Source organism: Mus musculus, chromosome 5 (assembly GCF_000001635.26).
Source record: "Mus musculus strain C57BL/6J chromosome 5, GRCm38.p6 C57BL/6J".
Classification (NCBI taxonomy): Eukaryota; Metazoa; Chordata; class Mammalia; order Rodentia; family Muridae; genus Mus; species Mus musculus.
Window position 1 is genome coordinate 53,637,862 of NC_000071.6, and position 20,024 is coordinate 53,657,885.

General features: G+C 39.7%; 1 protein-coding gene across 9 annotated transcripts in view; it reads left to right on the forward strand.

The window, feature by feature from the left end:
* Positions 1–19,584, forward strand: part of Rbpj (recombination signal binding protein for immunoglobulin kappa J region) — a 101,667-nt gene extending 82,083 nt beyond the window's left edge. For 4 of the 9 annotated variants that reach the window (NM_001080928.1, NM_001277116.1, NM_009035.5 and 1 more), the window contains 8 exons: positions 4,163–4,328; positions 8,009–8,183; positions 11,510–11,647; positions 11,802–11,914; positions 13,479–13,619; positions 14,746–14,901; positions 15,221–15,324; positions 15,444–19,584. In NM_001080928.1, coding sequence (NP_001074397.1) covers positions 4,163–4,328; positions 8,009–8,183; positions 11,510–11,647; positions 11,802–11,914; positions 13,479–13,619; positions 14,746–14,901; positions 15,221–15,324; positions 15,444–15,759 — 1,309 coding nt within the window. In that variant the 3' untranslated portion in view covers positions 15,760–19,584. The remainder of the gene's footprint in view (positions 1–4,162; positions 4,329–8,008; positions 8,184–11,509; positions 11,648–11,801; positions 11,915–13,478; positions 13,620–14,745; positions 14,902–15,220; positions 15,325–15,443) is intronic. The other 5 variants (XM_006503799.3, XM_006503796.4, XM_030254222.1 and 2 more) reach the window with 4 other exon arrangements.
* Positions 19,585–20,024: the final 440 nt, after the last annotated feature.

The following is a 20,024-nucleotide window of genomic DNA, read 5'->3' on the forward strand; positions in this document are numbered from 1 at the left end:
GTAGCCTGTTTTTGTTTGTTTGTTTGTTTGTTTTTAACCTTCTATTATTTAGGTATGGCTTAGTCGACCCATAACCCCATTAAATACTTGAAGAATTTTAGGTTTTAGCCTCCAAGAAAAAGAATGAATATGTTATAGTAACTACTTTCCTCTGTCTTTTGTCTTTTGAATCATGTGTATTAAAATGCTTCCAAGGAGGGTAAATATGTGTGCTTGCTTGTCTCTCTGTGTGTGTGTGTGTGTGTGTGTGTGTGTGTGTGTGTGTGTGTGTGTGTGTGAGAGAGAGAGAGAGAGAGAGAGACAGAGAGACAGAGACAGAGAGGGGTGTGGCTGGCTGGTTTTCCTGAAGCTTCCTTGAGGATTAAAGAGGTGATGGATCTGCTCTCCATTTTCTGGAAAGAGGAGGAAAGTCTGTCCTCCTTGATGATATTGGTTCAGGCTGTTTTAAAGAGTTGCTGAGGTATGAGTGAGACATGAAATAACCTTGGGACGTGGCCACAGACACTTTGGCCACATCTGTCATAGAAAGTAATTCCAGTAAATAATGCTAAAATTATCTGGCCAGGAAATTTCATTTAAAAGGCGTAAATTGGTATTGATAGCTGTGCCATAGACAGATAGATTAAATAGATAGGTAGGTAGGTAGGTAGGTAGATGGATAGGTAGACTGATATGACATTAGTGTTCAGTATTGTCTACTGAACAATTATATGAGAGGTGCTCTTGGGACAGTTACTGACACTAGTAAGTGTTACCTGGGGTAATTGATGGACCAGGAGCTCCCAGGTGTTCCTTCAGTGGTGACAAGTTTGGATTTCGTCTAACCAAACTTAATTGTCATACCAAGCTAAATAAAAGCCCTTTTTTTAACCTATTGGGTTTTTCCCCCATGTATGTTCACAGGACTTGAGGGGAAGGGATTGTTGTTAAATCATTCACTTTATGACTAAATTTTGCAATGAGTAAAATCTTAAATGTGCATATATCGCCACCAAGTGGGATAGAATAGCATTGCTTGTCAGCTAAAAGATGCCAAAAGAAAAGAAAGTAAAAAGGAGACATTGTTTGATAAGACAGTTAAAAGTTTGACCGCTGTTAAAAGTCAGTTTCAAACACAGAAATGCATTTTAATTGTTGTTTGTTTAATTATAATATGCACTTTTATTCCATAGACTATTGGAAAGTCTGTTTTTATTGTATTCTTAAAAAACTTTCAAGGTAGAATCTTGATCAGTGGGTTTTTTGTTTCGTCAGACTATATCCCTAGCCTTGTTTATGTTGTTCTGGAACTCACTGAATAGACTAGGCTGGCCTCAAACTCACAGAGATCTGCCTACCTTGCCTGTGAGTGCTAGGTTTAAAGGCATGTACCCCTAATGCCTGGTTTCGATCAGAGATGTTTGTTTGTTTGTGGTGTGTGTGTATGTGTATGTGTTTTCAAGACAGGGTTTCTCTGTGTAGCCCTGTATCCCTGGCTGTCCTGGAACTCGGTCTGTAGACCAGACTGGCTTCAAACTCAGAAATCTGCCTGCCTCTGCCTGGGATTGAAGTGCTGGGATTGAAGGTTTATACCACCATTGCCGGGTTCCATCAGAGTTTTATATAGATACCTTTTAGTCTGACTAAAATTAGTCAATTTTATGCTGTTAATTTTCTGTGATTTTTTTTTATCACATTTCTATAAATATTCCAAATATTCATTCCTTTATCATTTCTGTGTGCATATAGCCTTCAGATATGAAATAAAAGTACTTTGTAATAATGTATTAATCATTACTAATATCAAATCATTCAGATTTGATAATACCAATTCACCAAGGAGTTTTAATAATTCAGTGTCCAATAAAATACTAACGTGGGATGAAGTTCCTGAGAGTGTATTAGCCTAGGTACTTGAGATGTGTCTTGCTATGCATTTGGTAGCCTCTGCCATTAAAAGCCTGAAAGATCCCTGGCATAGAAGTAAACTAAACCAATTACAAAATATGCCCAGCCAGTATAAGCATCTCTACAAACTTGGAGTGACATGGTCCTGGGACCAGTACCTGGGCCATGACCTTGATATCCTTGTTCCCAAGTGTGAACATGCAAGCTTGAAAAGCTCCTCTTGTTTTGTGTTGCTTAATTAAGTATTACAGAAACACCCAGAGGCTTCCTACTCTATACTCCACACTCTCCTCTCTAGGACACACTTGGGCTACTCAACCTTTTTGCCCCCAACTTCCTCTCCATGGTTGATCCCCTTCTAACCAGCCACGGCTTCTATATGCTTTGTCTTCCTTTATTTTAAATGCTGCAAAGTTTTCCCTGGCTGCCTCAGACAGTCCATATTTTAGTCACCCTAACCTGGCTTTATTTTGTAAGTACTTCCTACTAGCTAACAGAGTCTCTATATTAACTTCATACCCATCCTTTCCCCACCTCCACCCCCACCCCCTCCTATTAGAGTGTAAGTTCCATGAGGAGAGTGACTTTGTTTGATTTTGTTGTTTTTATACCTGGGGATATATTAAGTATTTGAAGAACTAATAAATACTAAATAATCCCAGCTCACTTCTTATACTGTTTGGTTTATAGTAGGATTAGCACCTGACCAGGGTTGTGAAAAGAAAGTGCCAGTACATTTGGAGGCTGTTAAGTAAATGCTATTCTTGGTTTACCTCCTCATAGACCTGAGACTTTATGCACAGGTGCATATTTTATTTGTTCACTTGTGTATCTATCTATCTATCTATCTATCTATCTATCTATCTATCTATCTATCTATCTATCTATCATCTATCTATCATCTATCTATCTATCTATCTCGACCTCTATATAGTTCTGACTATCCTGGAACTCACTGTGTAGACCAGACTGGCCTCAAATTCACAGAGATCCGCCTGCCTCTGCATTCAAAGTACTGGGATTAAAGGTGTGTACCACTATGCTCAGCAATACAATTTACTTTTCTTAGTCTGAGTTTCAGGTAAACTTGATTCCCAGTGTCAATTGACTAGAAGATGTCACTGGCCAGTAGGAGGCCTGTGTTTGTAGCTCAGCAGTGTTAGTACAGAGCCACGTGCTTGGTCATCTTTCCCTGTTGCTTTCTTATGATTGGAACTTGGCACAGGTAGTTGATTATTGTTACAGTGAGGCTGTTTTGCTTATAGCAGGATTATCAGAATCAAGAAACACTTTTCTGTATTCGTAACTATACAAAAAGTAGGAATCACCATGAGGGCCTTTTGTTTTAAGAAAGAGGGGAAGGAAGGTAGTTCTTTGTGTAAGATACTCCTACATGTTAACTACAGACCTACCTAGTTCATCATTTATACTGCTTGCCTGGTTACTAGTCATTTGAGTTTTCAGGCCTCTTTACAAAGGGACAGGACACACATTTTAAGGTATGTACATATCGGTGGCTATCATTAGGCAAAGGTACATTATATATCATTGGGGAAGTACATTCTGCTCTACAGTTAGAGATAAATTCATAATTTGATTGTTAGGTTTTGACAGAGTCATTGTATGTGGAGAGAACTTGGGAGGATGCTTTTTGGCATACAGAAGAGCAAATCTTTTAGTAATCATGAGCAGAAACAATACAGTGTAGTTTTCTTTCAGTCCAAGATGTTTCTCAGTCCTGAAACCCGGTGTTCAGGAGCTAAGGTACATAGACATGGACTCTGTAGAACTCAGATCAAGCATCTGTTTTGTCGTCTTCCTTAGTTGCCTTACTTGGGGTGTTACTTTAATGCTAGTAATCCAGGTAAATTACCAAATAAAGTTAGATGTAATATAACAAGAGTAGCATTAAAATTGATGATGCTGCTGTCTTGGCTAGGACTTAGTAATCACAGATTCTGTAGTGATTTATTATATCTGTGTCTTGTTTGCCAAATTCCAGTAGAGTAGTTCAGAGCCTTGAGCTATGAGAATTCACAGTTCTGCTTAAAGCAGGACCAATCTAACTGATGGTATAAGTAAGTCCTCAGATTGTATTAGAACAGATAAGAAAGTCTTTATATCAGTCCTTTTGACTTGACAGTTTGCTTTATAAATGACCAAAGTGCTATGTTAGGGACCAATTTAGTACATTGAAGTATGACTTTGAATTCATATTTTAAAAGATGAAATATGATCTTGAATTTAATTTTTTTCTGCCACTTTTTTTCCCCAGATTTTTTTGCCCTCCTCCTTGTGTGTATCTTATGGGCAGTGGTTGGAAGAAAAAAAAAGAGCAAATGGAACGAGATGGATGTTCTGAACAAGAGTCTCAACCCTGTGCGTTTATTGGAATAGGAAACAGTGACCAAGAAATGCAGCAGCTGAACTTGGAAGGGAAGGTAAATTCAAAATGTACACTCTGCCTTCATTCTTGCAGTGTTTATTTATTTTAGTTTTTTCCATACCAGTGCTTATTGCACTTATTTTTAGTGCTTTTAACAGTGACTGTTTAAATGTGTAAATCAGAATCACAAGTATACCTTCAGGACAGCTATGGCCTGCTGGCTCATAGTGTGCGGGGTAGCATTTAAAGGCAGCACCAGGAGGCCTCTCCAGCTTCCTGCCTGTCTTAGTTGTAAGTCAGATTTCTATTGGGAGACTAATCCCTCATTTTCTACCTGGCAGTATTGTAATACTCGGATAGTTATGAAAATGTGTCTCTCAGCTTTGGTTTATTCTGTGTTCCTATCTTCATCCCCTGCTGGGAAGTAGCTGCTAACACATGATAGAGCATGGGTCTGGGCCTAGTGGCCTTGGCTAACCAATACCAGTCCAGAACACAAGTTACACAGAGAATGCTCTGTCTACTGGCTTTCTGTATGTATACTACTTTAATTCAGAAGAACAGTTTGTTCATTTATTACTAAAATTCAGTGGGTTTTTTTCTGGTTTTTGTTTGTTTGTTTGCTTGCCTTTTCAAGACAGAGTTTCTCTGTGTAGTCCTGGCTATCCTGGAACTCACTCTGTAGACCAGGCTGGCCTCGAACTCAGAAATTCGCCTGCCTCTACCTCCTAAGTGCTGGGATTAAAGGCATGCGCCACCACGCCCGGCTAATTCAGTGTTTTGTCTTAATATTGAAGTTTTGAAAATGATTCTAATCTCAGTGACTACATAGCACCCAAAGTATCATATAAAAGCTATTTCCTTATTTAGTAACTTTTAGCTGGCTATTCTGATATTTATGTTTTGTATTTGGCATGAGGATAGGAGTGTTGAGGGCGTAAGCTAGGGGTTAGCATTCTTAATCATATTTAAGAAGACCCCTAAACCTAACCTTCAAATCTGGATATTTGTCATTAGGTCTTTATAGTTTTTAGTCAATAACATGGATTTTAGATAAGGTTTGGTGTAATATTTATTACAATAGTAAATGCTTGTTGTAAAAGAGAGCAGAGCAGTAAACCACTTTAAATTATGACCCTTGAACTTTAAAATAATACAGTCGATTTATTCTCCTGTTAAATAATTTCTGGAGTTACATACAGCACACTGCACACCTAGACATTCAGTTCTTTAATGAGTAGATGTAACCAATTGTGATTGTGTTGGCTGAATATATTCTCATTTTAACCAGTTCTAGCTTTCAGTCATTTACCTTCCAGTGAAGTAATACTAAAGCCACCCAATCAATAGCATCATTAATTGTCCTAAGTTCTGTGGGGGCTATCTCTGCACGAAGCCCTCCCCTCTGTCTGTGTTAGACCTTATTACATAAGTCCTGGATGTTGACAGGATACAAATGCACATGCACATGTGAGGAAGTGAAGGACTCCCCAAAGGAGTGTGTGTGTCCTCACCATGTAAGTAAGACCTGGAGTGATCGTAAAGCTGGCAGCAAGTGCCTTCCAGTGAGCTACCTCAGCAGCCCTTGTTCATGTTTTACATATGCTGGCCGGACAGCATCTTCTCTTTCTTGACACAGATTGTACCCAATAATGTTAGTGCTCAGAATTAACTGATCTGATCTTAGGCCTGTCTTCCCGTTAGGGTGAAGTTCCCTTGTTTAAATACAAATTTTGTTCTGGGACTGTCTGCTTTAGTACATTGACTTTATCCTATCTTCCAAAGCAGAACAGTTCTAGTTTTGACCTTTAGCTAGTGTTTTAAAAATATGATAGAACTATCTATGTATGCATATATGCCATATCTAAGTGTGTAAGAGTACCACCACTGCAAAGGACAGTTTATTGTATTTAGCTTTTATTGTTATTATCTTATTTTGCCTTCTGCACAGCAAGGCCTTTCAAAATTTAGACTGTTCAAAATCACATTTAAATTTTCTTATGTAACTTTGTTATAGAGACAAACTATTGCAGTATATCTATTACTAACACTCTGTATTGGTAAAATTTTAAGAACAAAGACCTAGAGTTCACTAGCTACTTTCTAATGAATGAATGATACTTGTTCTGCATTTTAAAAGGAGCACACAGAAGAAATAGTTCAAATAAAACTTAGACATTGTTGGGAGGGGTGGCACACGCCTTTAATCCCAGCACTTGGGAGGCAGAGGCAGGCAGATTTCTGAGTCAAGGACAGCCAGGGCTACACAGAGAAACCCTATCCTGGGGGTGGGCGGGGGGGGGGGGGAATCCAGAAAAAAATAAAACTTAGACATCATTTTCTCTGCTTGGTAAAAGAAGTCAGTATCTTGGCCCAGCCCTTTAGTTCACAGTGATTACGAAAATAGGGGGGTTTTAGAGCTGTTACCTACAGGTGAAGTTGTAGCATTTTAGACATTTCAACAAATGATGTTTTCTTTTGTACTCTTAAACTTGATTCTTTTGGAGAGTGTATGAGTAAACCCACTAAACAAAGTTAATCTATTGTTAAAATAGTTCTTTAGTATATCCTGAAAAACATCCAGAACGTTTTATGTTCCCGTTCAGTCTAACATTGTTTTCCTTAGTTTCATAAGTGGCTACCACAGTGTTCAGCCATATAAACAGAAACATTTTATGAGCTATTTTGAAACTGCAACCAGTAGGTTTTTTTTTTTACATACATAGTTCACTAAATTATAATCTTATTACTTTTGTTGCAGATAGTCATCAATTTTTCACTACAAAAATCAAATTGCTGTAACATTGAGTGGTGATTGTGAAATGTAAAACTATATAAAGTAAATATGGATCATAGAGGGTTTTTTTTTTAAGATTTATTTATTTAATGTATATGAGTGCTCTGTGTGTGCACCTGCATGCCAGAAGATGGCATCAGATCACACTATAGATGATTATGAGCCACCATGTGAGCGCTGGGATTGAACTCAGGTCAGGGCCTCTGGAAGAGTGGGCAGTGCTCTTAAAGCTAAGCCATTTCTCCAGCCCCAGGGTTTTGTTTTTAAAGTAAACATTGTAGCCGTTTTTGTATATAACTAAAACTCAAGGCATTCAAATTAATGCCTTTGCTGGTAAGCAGCTTGTAGACACCTGTAAGATTGTAGACACCTGTGGTGCTTGTTCTGCTGCCCTCTGTCCAGACAGACTTCTAGAAGCCAGTGCACCTATTCTTGCCCACAGCCAGCAGAGCTTGGCTCCTAGATACTTGGATTATTTTCTGTGCAGCTCTTTTGAGTTGACTTAGACAGTTCTCCCAACTGGGCTTTTCCTCTGCATCCTGTACCAGGTAGACTTAAATTTTGGGGGGAAAAATTAAGCTGAGGAACTGGAATAATAAATATAATAGTTTCCTAACCACCCTAAGGGCAGCTTTGTTAGTGGTTGTGATGTTCAGCTCCCACAGTTGAACATTGAGGTCCAGATTTGGCACCGTCTCCAGCAGAGTTTGGGGGTTCAGCTTTCTGGACTACATTTTCTCCTCTTGGCACATAAGCTGAGTTGATTTGCCGCTGCTGACGGCCTCTCGTGAGCCTGTCATCCATTCCTCGTTTGTCTTGGAGAGCAGTGTTGATAGCATTCATGTCTGGTCAGATGTAGCTGCACCATTCTGAGGTGAAGGTGCATGACCATCGAGGGGTTCCTGCTGTTGTTAGCACTCTTTGTTTTTCTTCCACAGAACTACTGTACAGCCAAAACATTGTACATATCTGATTCAGACAAGAGAAAACATTTCATGTTGTCTGTAAAGATGTTCTATGGCAACAGCGATGACATTGGTGTGTTCCTCAGCAAGCGGATAAAGGTCATCTCCAAACCCTCCAAAAAGAAGCAGTCACTGAAGAATGCTGACTGTACGTATGCTCACCTTCCCTTCTTTGTTCCCAATCCTCACATTACCTGAGTGAGACAAACATTTTCGAATTTAAAGGTTGTTCTGTCAGTAGCCAGTTCATTGTTAACTACTAGTTTTTGGCCTTGTTTTAAATTTGAGTATAAATGGGTGTTGTCTGGCCTAATGAAGTGAGTGAGTCTCAATGATAGTGTTCTGAGAATCTCAGTTACTTTATTAGGATCGCTTTAGAGTGGTTTCTTACTGTTTCCAGGGGCATTCGGGGAACCGGAGGGGTTTTTGCTCCTTTCATCAGAGACTAGGTAGGAAGATAATGCTTTGAGCCAGTGATGCTAAATGTCCTTACAATGCCCAAGATTTCAAAAGCATCAATCCTTTCAGAATGACAGAAATACTCACTTTAAAAAGTGTGCTCTGGGAAACCAGGTAAGCCACTAAACCAAATATCTAAAGGGCCCCAAGGCAGAAGCTTCGGTTTCACTGGCAGATAACTATCAAGGTTGTGTCCTGTCTGTGTGAGTCTATGTTTTTTTTCTTTTTTTTTTTTAAATTATTTATTTTATGTGTATGAATATACATTGTAGCTATCTTAAGACACACCAGAAGAAGGCATCAGATCCCATTACAGATGGTCGTGAGCCACCATGTGGTTGCTGGGAATTGAACTCAGGATCTCTCTGGAAGAGCAGTCAGTGCTCTTAACCACTGAGCCATCTCTCCAGCCCAGTGAGTCTACATTTCAACACACTTGAACTTGATTGTTTGGCTTTCTTCTCTTACATTTGTCATTGAATAAACATTGAAATGTATATATAAGGAAGAGGGCAGCCTGATGCAGCCGTCTCCCCTCCCGCAGCAGTTTCACAACTCTCTTCTGTGGTCTCCGACACCAGCAGGGCCCCCTGCCCCCGCCTCCCCCCCCCCCCCCCCCCCCCCGCGCGCTTTTTTTTTTTTTTTTCTTTTTTTCTCTTTTTTTGTTTTTTTCGAGACAGGGTTTCTCTGTATAGCCCTGGCTGTCCTGGAGCTCACTCTGCAGACCAGGCTGGCCTCAAACTCAGAAATCCGCCTGCCTCTGCCTCCCAAGTGCCGAGATTAAAGGCGTGCACCACCACGCCCGGCGCTCCTTCCCTTACTAACAGCTGCACTGAGTGCATGACAGTTGTCAGCCTCCTGTCCTTTCAACTCATTTCTGTAGTAGTGACTCTTAATGCATGACTTTTGGTTTTTAAGCATCATATCTCACAAAGTTGACATCCCTTTAATGTCATTTAATATTTATTCCATGAGTAGATTAATCATATCTCAGCAATGGCTTTTTTATAATTGCTGTAATGGTTTGTTCCATGTGTTCAAACATAAAATTAAATAAAACCTGTAGGTTTTATAGTCTGTGATAGGTTTTCTGTTCTTGCCTCCCTACTCCCTTTGATATCAGTTACTAGTTGAAGAGACAAGGTCATTTTTAATCTGGCGAATTTCCATATTCTGGATTTGACTGTTTCCATGTTTCTCTGCCTCAGTTTTTCCATGGCCTGGTGACTGGTCATTTTATTAGTTAGAAACCATACATAGAGCATCTGGTTGCACCTTCTTTTTCTCATGTTAAGACTGTAGTTAAGTTCAGCAGTTTGTTTAATTTGCTCCTAAAGGCTCCTGAGCAACTTGTAAACCAGTGTTTAGTGACTGTGACGTCATTAAGGTACACCTAGTACTGAGTTCCTACTTCTATTTCTAATTTCCACATACTTAGTCAGAGGGATTCAGTGAAGAACTTCAACATACAACTACTTGATTGAAGTGTAGCCAACGGACAGGTTAGAGAAACGATTGATTGATTGGTTGCTAATTTGCAGAATATTTGTATTATTAAAATTTGTATTATTACATTATAATTTACAGAATAATATTTGTGTTGTATAAATCAATAGTATTTGATAGTGACCAGTGATATTAGAAAAGGTCATTTCTTAGCCTTTATAGTCAACCAGATAAGCTTGTGTACTTTTATGGTGTGCGCATGCACAAACACACAGACACACACATTTCCACTCAGTCTTTATTCATGTGTACTTTATATTATAGGAGGAAAAGCAAACAGAATTTCTCAGTAAGTGGGAACCCTAACTTGAATAGTGACCCTAATTTCAGACCAGTCTTATTTCATCATAAGCTAATCTTCAGTGCAGTCCGCTTGCCTTTGTACTTAGTTTGAGGTTGATGTAATCCCAGACATTTTGCATCATGTGTAAATACTACTATGTCTATAATAAAACAAAGGAATGGGAGGCTCTTTTATTTTAGTTTTTTTTTTTTAAGTTCTTTGATTTTGTTTGTGTTGATAGTTTGTATTGCTAAGAACTTGTTGCATATTTAGGATATCTTCTTATGTAGATGTATTTTTCACATCTAAAGTACATCTTTATTTTAAAATGTTACTTATAAATTATAAAACAAGTATTACTTTTGAGAGATAGCAGAATTTCCTAAAATCATAATGCAGTGGAACTTGCTATGTGCTTTGGTAAATGTCCTTCTAGAGACCTTTCTACACATATTTCCCAGGATTGGATGATAGCACATGGGGGCACTCTTGCATTGTTGCTTAGTAGGATCACAGTGTGTAGAATGTCTCAGAGCTGGCCTTTTCATTCAGCAATATGGCAGGAATTTATGCAAACATAATTTAAATGGTTGAATGTTACTTTAAGCATGTGTTGTTCTTTAAGGTAATTTTCCATCTAGTAATTATGACTATGTTAAATGTCCTGTGTTGTTCTCTGAGTAAGATGAGATGCTGACATCTGAGAAGGCTAGGTGACTAGTATAAGAAAGTTCTTTGTATTATTTTTCTTTTAATTTATGCCTTTTGGAAAGCCTAAACTATCTTAAAATGGAATTAATTAAAATGGTGGTGCACGCCTTTAATCCCAGCACTTGGGAGGCAGAGGCAGGCGGATTTCTGAGTTTGAGGCCAGCCTGGTCTACAGAGTGAGATCCAGGACAGCCAGGGCTACACAGAGAAACCCTGTCTCAAAAAAAAAAAAAAAAAAGAAGAAGAAGAAAAAAGAAATAAAACTAGTAAGAAAAACCACTTAAAACCCCCTTTTATGTCATTATCTTGATAATTCTGTAAAGAGATAGACCTTGGTTTGTTGTTTGGGTTGTTTTGTTTTGTGTTTTTAACTATCTTGGAAGGCTAAAATGTTTGCCACCAGAATCTGTTTGTTATTTGCATTACTGTAAAAAAGTATATATAATTTGCCAAGCCAAAGCCCCTTTCTTTGTGCGTGCCTCCCCGCATCTAAATAGGATCCCCCTGTCTTTCAGTGTGCATTGCTTCAGGAACGAAGGTGGCACTGTTCAATCGCCTTCGGTCCCAGACAGTTAGTACCAGGTACCTGCATGTAGAAGGAGGGAATTTCCACGCCAGTTCACAACAGTGGGGAGCATTTTACATCCATCTCTGTGAGTACAAAATGTACATTTGGTATTTTTAGTGTGAAAATAATATGTGCTCCTTCTTGGGTTAATAAAACATGTGACTATATTAAGTCGTTATTTCCCTAAGATATACTAAATCTTAAAGGATAACCATTGGTCTGTTTCCACCCCTCTGCAGTGGACGACGACGAGTCGGAAGGAGAGGAGTTCACAGTTAGAGATGGCTACATCCATTACGGGCAGACTGTCAAGCTTGTGTGCTCAGTGACTGGCATGGCACTCCCAAGATTGGTAAGACTTGACTCTGCTTTGATGAATATGAGATAGAAACAATCAAGGAGAGGTAGAAAAATGTAGCTCAGTTTTTATGCTTTTTTATGTGAAAATGCAATGTCCCTCTTATTCCTGTTAGCTATTGGCTCAGTCCAGAAGTGCTCGCACGTAAAAAATTAGTCTGTGTTACAAGCAAATTGCTGATGTCAGTCTCCTACACTATTTTAATGAATTTAGTGTGGGTTTCTTTTTGTTTGCGTGTTTGTCATTTGTTTCTTTATGATGATGCAGGTAATATACTATATTTGTGTGTTACTGGCTATGTCTGAATCAAAGACCAAGTTTTCAATAGCCTTGAAATACAAGCATCATTCTATTATGTAACTTGAATAAGACATTTGTTTAAACTTAGGTAGGAGCGTTGGTATTTCTTACTTTAGGACAGTGCACAGGACGGGCCTTCTTGCTCATCAGTAGTGAAACTGTAAGGCATTATTTCTCCCGTAAGTTGAAAAGATTTCAAACTTGCACTTTTCATAAGGTAAGCTTAAGATACACACTCAGTATCATAATGGGAATGTGAGTAGGTGTGACATGTGAGGGTTGTTAGAGCAGACGTAGCTCCAGGAAGAACAGCCAAGTCAGCCCTTCATGAGCTCTGAAATACTTCAGAGAAGAAATGCAGGAAGGTCACCTACCTGGAGGTTCGTGGTGGCTTGGAAAGCAGTTACAAAAGAAACTTTGGGACAAAAGATCAGTGGTTCTTAACCTGTTGGTCGGAACCCCTTTGGGAGGGTCGGTTGAACACCAGATATCTTGCATGTCAGATATTTGTATTACGGTTCATAACTAGCAAAATCATAGTTACAAAGTACCAACGGAAAATAACTTTACGATTGGGAGTTGAGAGCCACTGGTCTAGATTATAAACATTGTGGAACATTGGAAGGGTGATCAGGCAGCCTGTTCTAGGCTTGTCTCTCAGCTGTTAACATTTTTAAGGGCTTTGCCACTTCCCTGATCCCATTTTCTGAAGAGCATGTTGGTTTTGAGTATTTAATCCCATTATAATTTCTGCTCTGACTAGCACACTCAATTGTTGCCTGCTGTGGATGTTTTCCTATGGTATTTAATTTGTATATTAATGAAGAGATCGTCAGAACCTGCCCGTCAAAATACTTCTGTTTGTTAGCAGCATTCACAACACTAAACAATTTCTTAGCAATACAGAACATCAAGCCTCAAGCAAATCATGGTGGATAAGGCATTTTCAGTCAAGAACTCAGACAATGCTTGTGTGCATTAATATTTAAAAAGTATTAGTCTAGACAACAAATAACTCCCTGCCCTATTTTTTAAAATGTGTTCTTTGAAGGGGGGTGTTATAATACTTTTATACACGTAATATATGTTTATAAAATATAGAAAGACTTATTTCTAACATTGTTTATAAATGTTTTTTAATGTGTAGGTATAGGACAAATGACTAATATGTTGTTACGTAGTATATACTATGGACTGTAGCAGTGTACAAAATAAAGACTGCATGTGGATAACTGACTTTTAAATTGTTGAAATACAGATAATTAGGAAAGTTGATAAGCAGACGGCATTACTGGATGCAGACGACCCTGTATCACAACTCCACAAATGTGCATTTTACCTTAAGGATACAGAAAGAATGTACTTGTGCCTTTCTCAAGAAAGAATAATCCAATTTCAGGTATGTTATAAAATGACCAGTGAATGGCCTCTGTCCCGTCCACAGCATTGCACAGTAGTAACGACTGATGAAAATGTACTGAAAAAGTACTTATGCCCACATGCAGGAAGCTGGGTTCATATGTTAACTTAGGTTCTTTGGTTCATAACACACTGCCCTCAAGCATGCTCATGGTCCTGCATCAGAGAACTCAAGATAATGAGAGTATTCTTAGAGAAGTTGTTTACAGCAAGCTTCTGGATTCTTAATCTGGCATTCAGAGAGCCTTGGAACACAGTGGAACACTCCAAAATCGTGTGAGTGTGTGTGTGTGTGAGAGAGAGAGAGAGAATGAGTGAGTGAGTGTGTGTATGTGTGAGTGAGTGAGTGAGTGAGTGTGTGTGAGTGAGTGAGTGTGTGAGTGTGTGAGTGAGTGAGTGAGTGTGTGTGTGAGTGAGTGAGTGAGTGAGTGAGTGTGTGTGTGTGTGTATGTATAATAGAAAAAGCATTCAACAAGAGGGTTCAAGTCTTCATCCACTGTATCGCTGGTGTCCCCCAGTAGTAACACTGACATGGTTTAAGTGCTAATATCCAACTGTTTATTCGGATGCTTTCCAGAGGACATTTATAACATGGATTGATGCTGTGGTAGGATTGCTGTGGGTTCATGATGAACTCTATAAGCTGCTGTTGGAGAGACATGGTCCTATTCCCCACTAGTGGGTGAACTAGATCCCAGGTCAGGGTTTGGGGCTTCTGGTTCAGCCTTTGTTTCCTCCTGGAAGTGACAAAGCGCCTACTAGTTCTGCAGACTTAGGTCTCTGGTAATTCTTGCTTCTTGAGTCCATTTGCATCTCACATCACAAGTACTGACCTGCTAATAAAGTATAGCAGCAACACTACACTGTGAGCGTTGGCTGTGAGGGGTGATTAAGTGCATCACGGAAGTGTTCTAGCAAACACTACCACCCGTGGCCTTCATGACAGCATCCCATCTGCACTCGTGGAGGGAGTGAGCATGTCAGGATGTTCCCAGGCTGTTCTAAGTTTTCTCCTTGGTAACTCAAGTAGGTGAATGTCACAGAGTAAATTCTCTTGCGCTGCAATGTTTATAAAACTCAATATATGGACATTTGCTTTTCTTAAGGCCACTCCATGTCCAAAAGAACAAAATAAGGAAATGATAAACGATGGAGCTTCCTGGACAATCATTAGCACAGACAAGGCCGAGTACACGTTCTATGAGGGAATGGGCCCCGTCCTTGCCCCAGTCACCCCTGTGCCTGTCGTAGAAAGTCTTCAGGTGAGGTTCTTTAGTCTTTATTGCTGTTCTGAGCTATAACTTGCCATAATCTTACTTTCTGTGACACTGATTTTTTTTTAATGTTACAGTTTGCGTTCTTATTATATGTACTATTCATAGAAAATAAAAATAGAAGAAGTATGTTTACATTGAAGCTTAAATCACATTGAATGTTATCTTGAAATGGTTTTGTAGTCATGTTATTTAACAGAGATGTTTTATAAATCTGAACTTGTTAACCTTCATGAAATTATAGCTCAAGCTCTGTTCTTCAGTGAAGAGTGAAAATCTGTCTTAATGTGGTTTCTCTAAATTGCAGTTGAATGGCGGCGGGGACGTAGCAATGCTTGAACTTACAGGACAAAACTTTACTCCAAATTTAAGAGTGTGGTTTGGGGATGTAGAAGCCGAAACAATGTACAGGTACTGATAGAGCCTGTTCTGTCACCCAGGGGTTGGGAAGGTGTAAGCCCCTGAGACTGTCCATACAGAGCTGTGTTTGCTTTGAAAATGCTTCTAAATGGTGTGTGTTTCCTCCTTAGATGTGGAGAGAGCATGCTCTGTGTGGTCCCAGACATTTCTGCATTCCGGGAAGGTTGGAGATGGGTCCGCCAGCCAGTCCAGGTTCCAGTGACTTTGGTCCGAAATGACGGGGTCATTTACTCCACCAGCCTTACCTTCACCTACACACCAGAGCCAGGGCCGAGGCCACACTGCAGCGCTGCAGGAGCGATTCTCAGAGCCAACTCCAGCCAAGTGCCCTCCAATGAGTCAAACACAAACAGCGAGGGGAATTACACAAATGCCAGCACAAATTCTACCAGTGTCACATCGTCCACAGCAACCGTGGTGTCCTAACTACCGTCTTTTTGCTGGGACTGAAACTGACTTGAATGCAGCAAAAAGTTGACAGAGAAAGGCAAGGATAAAGTGAACAATCTTTTGTGGTTTCTTGGGGAAACGTTTCGTACCAGGTGATCTATTCAAAACTGCCAGTGCAGGTGTGACATGCAGAGGCCACAGTACAATGAACAACATCAGAATGCACAGGCTGATGGAAATCCAGGTTTTCAGCTGTCCCTCTCACACGCACCCCTTTTTGGTTGTTTTGGTTTGGTTTTGATTTAATGGCCAGGAAACAGATATGTGGCTGGAGCACAGGCTAAGCTAGAAGACACAAACCTAACATAGACTTATGGACCAAGGGACTCGCATAAGCTTTAGTGAAAGGTACATTTTCACCATGCCTTTTTTATATCACAGTGTGTACTACACCTTGTTACCAAACAGGTTGCGCTCCCCACCCTTTGAGGGTTGGCTCTAAAGTACATTCATTCAGGTTCGAGCCTCACCATGTTTGTTCAGTCTGAACACTGAACACTTCCAGGTTCTTGTGGTCTAAGGCTGGAACTTTTTTAAGCTGAAGTCTTATGACTTTTTCATAAGTTGGAATTATTTTGATTTCAGCAAGTCAAATTTTGTAAAGGCCTGCATATTTTTTTTAAGATTATATGAAGTCTGCAAAAGCTTTAAAAATGCCTCTGCCTTGCCTGCAATACATGCAATGTGTGTTAACTGAGTCTGTTCTCAGAATCTGTTGGTAGTTATTTCTGTGTTTTCCCTTTTTTTAAAGAAATGTATTTATAGTGGTAATCTAAGAGATGCTAACAGCTCCGTGTGGCCATTTAGCCCTTTCTGAGTTCATGGCAGTGAGCACTGCCGTTCGAAGGCTGTGCGCCTCTGCCTGTTCATCAGTTCATCTGTGTTCCAGGATTTGTTCAGGTTTCCCCTTCCCCCAAATCTTGTACATAACTTGTATTATGTGTAAGTTAAACATTTTATCTTTACTTGGAATGTTCCCAGTGATTACATTTCACAGGGTGTTTCCCACCTTGTTGGCAAATGACAAAAAATATCATGCGAATTATTTGCTACCAAGATGGTGCCCGTAGGGTAAAATGAGGAACATCTCTGCAGGATGATTTATTGTATGTTTTCCTTTTTTTTTAGCCTAGCCAGAACATCATTATAATTTTAAAGACCATAAGATGGCTTTTATTAGATGATAACTAAATAAACTGAACTAAGTAGCCAGAAGACAGTACCTTAGAGACTGATAGTTGTAAGTTTATAAAAATACAAATGTAACTTATATTTCCATTTTCCTCTTTGCCCCTTTGTTTATTTTCCCCAGTAGAAATGTTCTGTCCAGATTTTTTTCCCCCTTTTTAGTTAAGCCTTGCTTGCATTCAGGCTTGTGTGTCAGCCCTGTGTGCCAATATGCCAGATTCATTTTGTTTCCATCCCTGCACTTTGGTTATTCCTTGTTCAGTTTCTTGGGAATTGAAGCAGACTCATTGGGCTACATTTAGTACAAGAACCACATGTGTGATGTTAAAGGACACAGTCTAGTGATGCCATCATCCTTGAGTAAAAACTACCTCTAGATTGTGGTAAGCTTTTACTGTCCCTTAAAACAGGAGCCACTAGTACCTTATGAATGCAGACTGTAACTTCTATGGCATTTTCTGGTGTCTTTCTGGCTCTCTGGGCTTCTGAAAGTTTTCACGTAGACCCTTAGACTCCTCTGTCAGGACCATTGCTTTCCAGCGTTGCTGCTTTCACTCGCTGTCTCGAAGACTGTACCACTGTAAGTGCCACTGCGAACATCTTTAAACGGCTCCTCCTTGGCTTGTCAAGGGGAAGGCCACCTGTAAGATGTGGTGGTGACAGCCTTCCTGTCCACCCCAGGCTGCTCCTTACCAGCTGTTCTAGCCGATTCTCTTCAGATCAGCTACAGCCCACCTCCTCCCCGCCCCGCCTCACCCCTCCAGGCTGTCTCAGTGGTCCAGGGCAGAGCTCACTGTGGCCTTACTGATCTATCTCTGCAGTAACTGTTCTCCCTCAGTTGCGATGGAAGCAGGCCCCTGCGATCTGTTCAGAGCCTGAGCAGTTTGCAGTTCCGTTGTGCTTTCTGAGGTCCTAGATTCAGGATGTAGTTAAGTCGATAACTGAGAACAGATGAGATGCTTTTAAAGAACAAACTCTTCCTTACCCAGCTTTGTAGCTTAAAGTAAGTTTTCAAGTTCATGGCTTTATTAAAATGAACTTTGACTTTTTAAAATGCTTATATCTCATTTCGGTTCTTTTGTTTATTTTAGTAAGAATTGAAACAGACTATAAGTAGTTTTCCTGTTTGTTTGTTTGTTTGTTTGTTTTTTACAAAGTTCAAGAATGTAACAATAAAGGCATTTTGCTATGGTTCTATGTCAGACTCCTACCACAGAATAGTGTGAACAGATATGTCTGTCTGCTTTACCATGTTATTGATAGTTCTTTTGTCAGCTGCTTTTATTAAAAGTCCTCTTTTGTGAATTTGTAAATCAATTTCAATATATGATGTACAGGAGTCTTGTCCCCCGTTACTGTGGAATGTTCCCCCCTGTTGATGCTGGTCCCTTTATCCTCTTATCTTCTTAGAACCGGGAATTCTTCAGTTGTGGTGTGTGGCTGTATTTTTCTATTCTGTTTACAGTGCGTCTACACAGCTTCTTAAAACATGTCGAAATGCAGAATCCAAGATCCACCATGAATTTGTCAAGAGATTGGAAGGCAGGCCAAAACCTGAAAATGTGGGGTGCCCTTTGTACAATTGCAGAGTCAAGCACTAGTGGGAGTTTGAACTGGCTACTGACCGCTCTTAAACTGTGGCAGTGTCCTTGGGTACAGTTAACTAGCAGAACCTGCTGTCACTCTTCCTGCCACCATCTTAACCTTGACAGTTTTGTTTCTTTTCTGTGTGGTGCTGGGGTCAAATCCAGAGCCTTAGGCTTGCTAAGGCTTTTTGTTTGTTTGATTTTTCCTTGAGACAAGTGTCTCACCCATGGAGCCCCTCAGCATTCTTGAAAGTCTCTGCCTTAGCCTCCAGGTCCTGTGGTACCAGGTGTGGCAGGATGCTTTTGTCATTAGAGAAACTGGTCTGTGTCCAACCACAGAAAAATTCCAATGCAGTTTTTAATAATTAATCCACTAGTTATTTAATCAAAATCTTTTTGTAGGGAGAGATTCCTGTTTGAAAGAAAATGCTATTTGATTATTAACCAAGGTAACAGACACTGCTTTCCAAAGCAGCTGTGTTTCTGGTGAGTACTGAACAAATGTGTGGTTTTCTGTGCCACCTTTGATTCATTTTTCAAGCACTGTTACTCGGGATGGATGGTTAGAAACATGATATTTTAGTGTTTCTACTTAACCCTTTCAGGACCGAGCTGTATTGCCTTTCTATTAATTTCCCCCTGTGTTGTGATAAATGTTTGCTCGTGTTCAGTCCTGTGTCAGTCCAGACGTAGGTTTGTGTAAAAGCTCAGTTGTAGCTTATTTCTTGTACCTTGCAGCATGTTCTACGCATCCAGTCCTTAAGGGGTTTACTCTACAAACTGTGCACCTGCGTGTAAGGGTCATTAGCAATAAGATAGAAAATTGAGCAAGTTTATACCATAATTTTGTAGAAAAAGGAATCTGCTCAATTCCATATTTCATCCATGAAAACTCTGCAATACGGGCAGTTTCTAGGAATAAATAAAAAGGAGATGCAAACCATTGTAGATGTCTTCTGTGGGATGTGCCCGATGCGTGCATCATCGTCTTTGATTCCAGGTACTTCATAAAGATAAAATTAAATTCTATATTACAGTTTGTGGGCTAGGATTTTACCTTGTGTTTTACAGGACATTGAAGTAATAATGATGCTAAATTAGTTTCCTTTTGAGTGTTTTTAAAAATGATTTTCTTTTCTTGACAGTGTTAATGATTGGGAGTTGTTACTAAAAGGGTTTATCCCCCTAGCCAACCCCAGCAAACCTGGAGACTGCTTTTTAGCAAAGGCTTCCTTGTCTAGTACACCAAAGAATAAACATAACAGCAGTTTATGCCTTTAGGGGACTCCCCAAAATAGGGCTCATGATACTTCATGTAATATTAAGACAAATATAAAGGAAGGAATTACACGGTTTCAAATCTCAGGTTTAGTGTTTCCCTCACTTCCAAAAAGAGCTGTGAGGAGTTGGGCTAAAGTAGTGTGCAGTCTTTTCCGAAGCAGTCGTAGCAAGGACTGCTTTTAATTC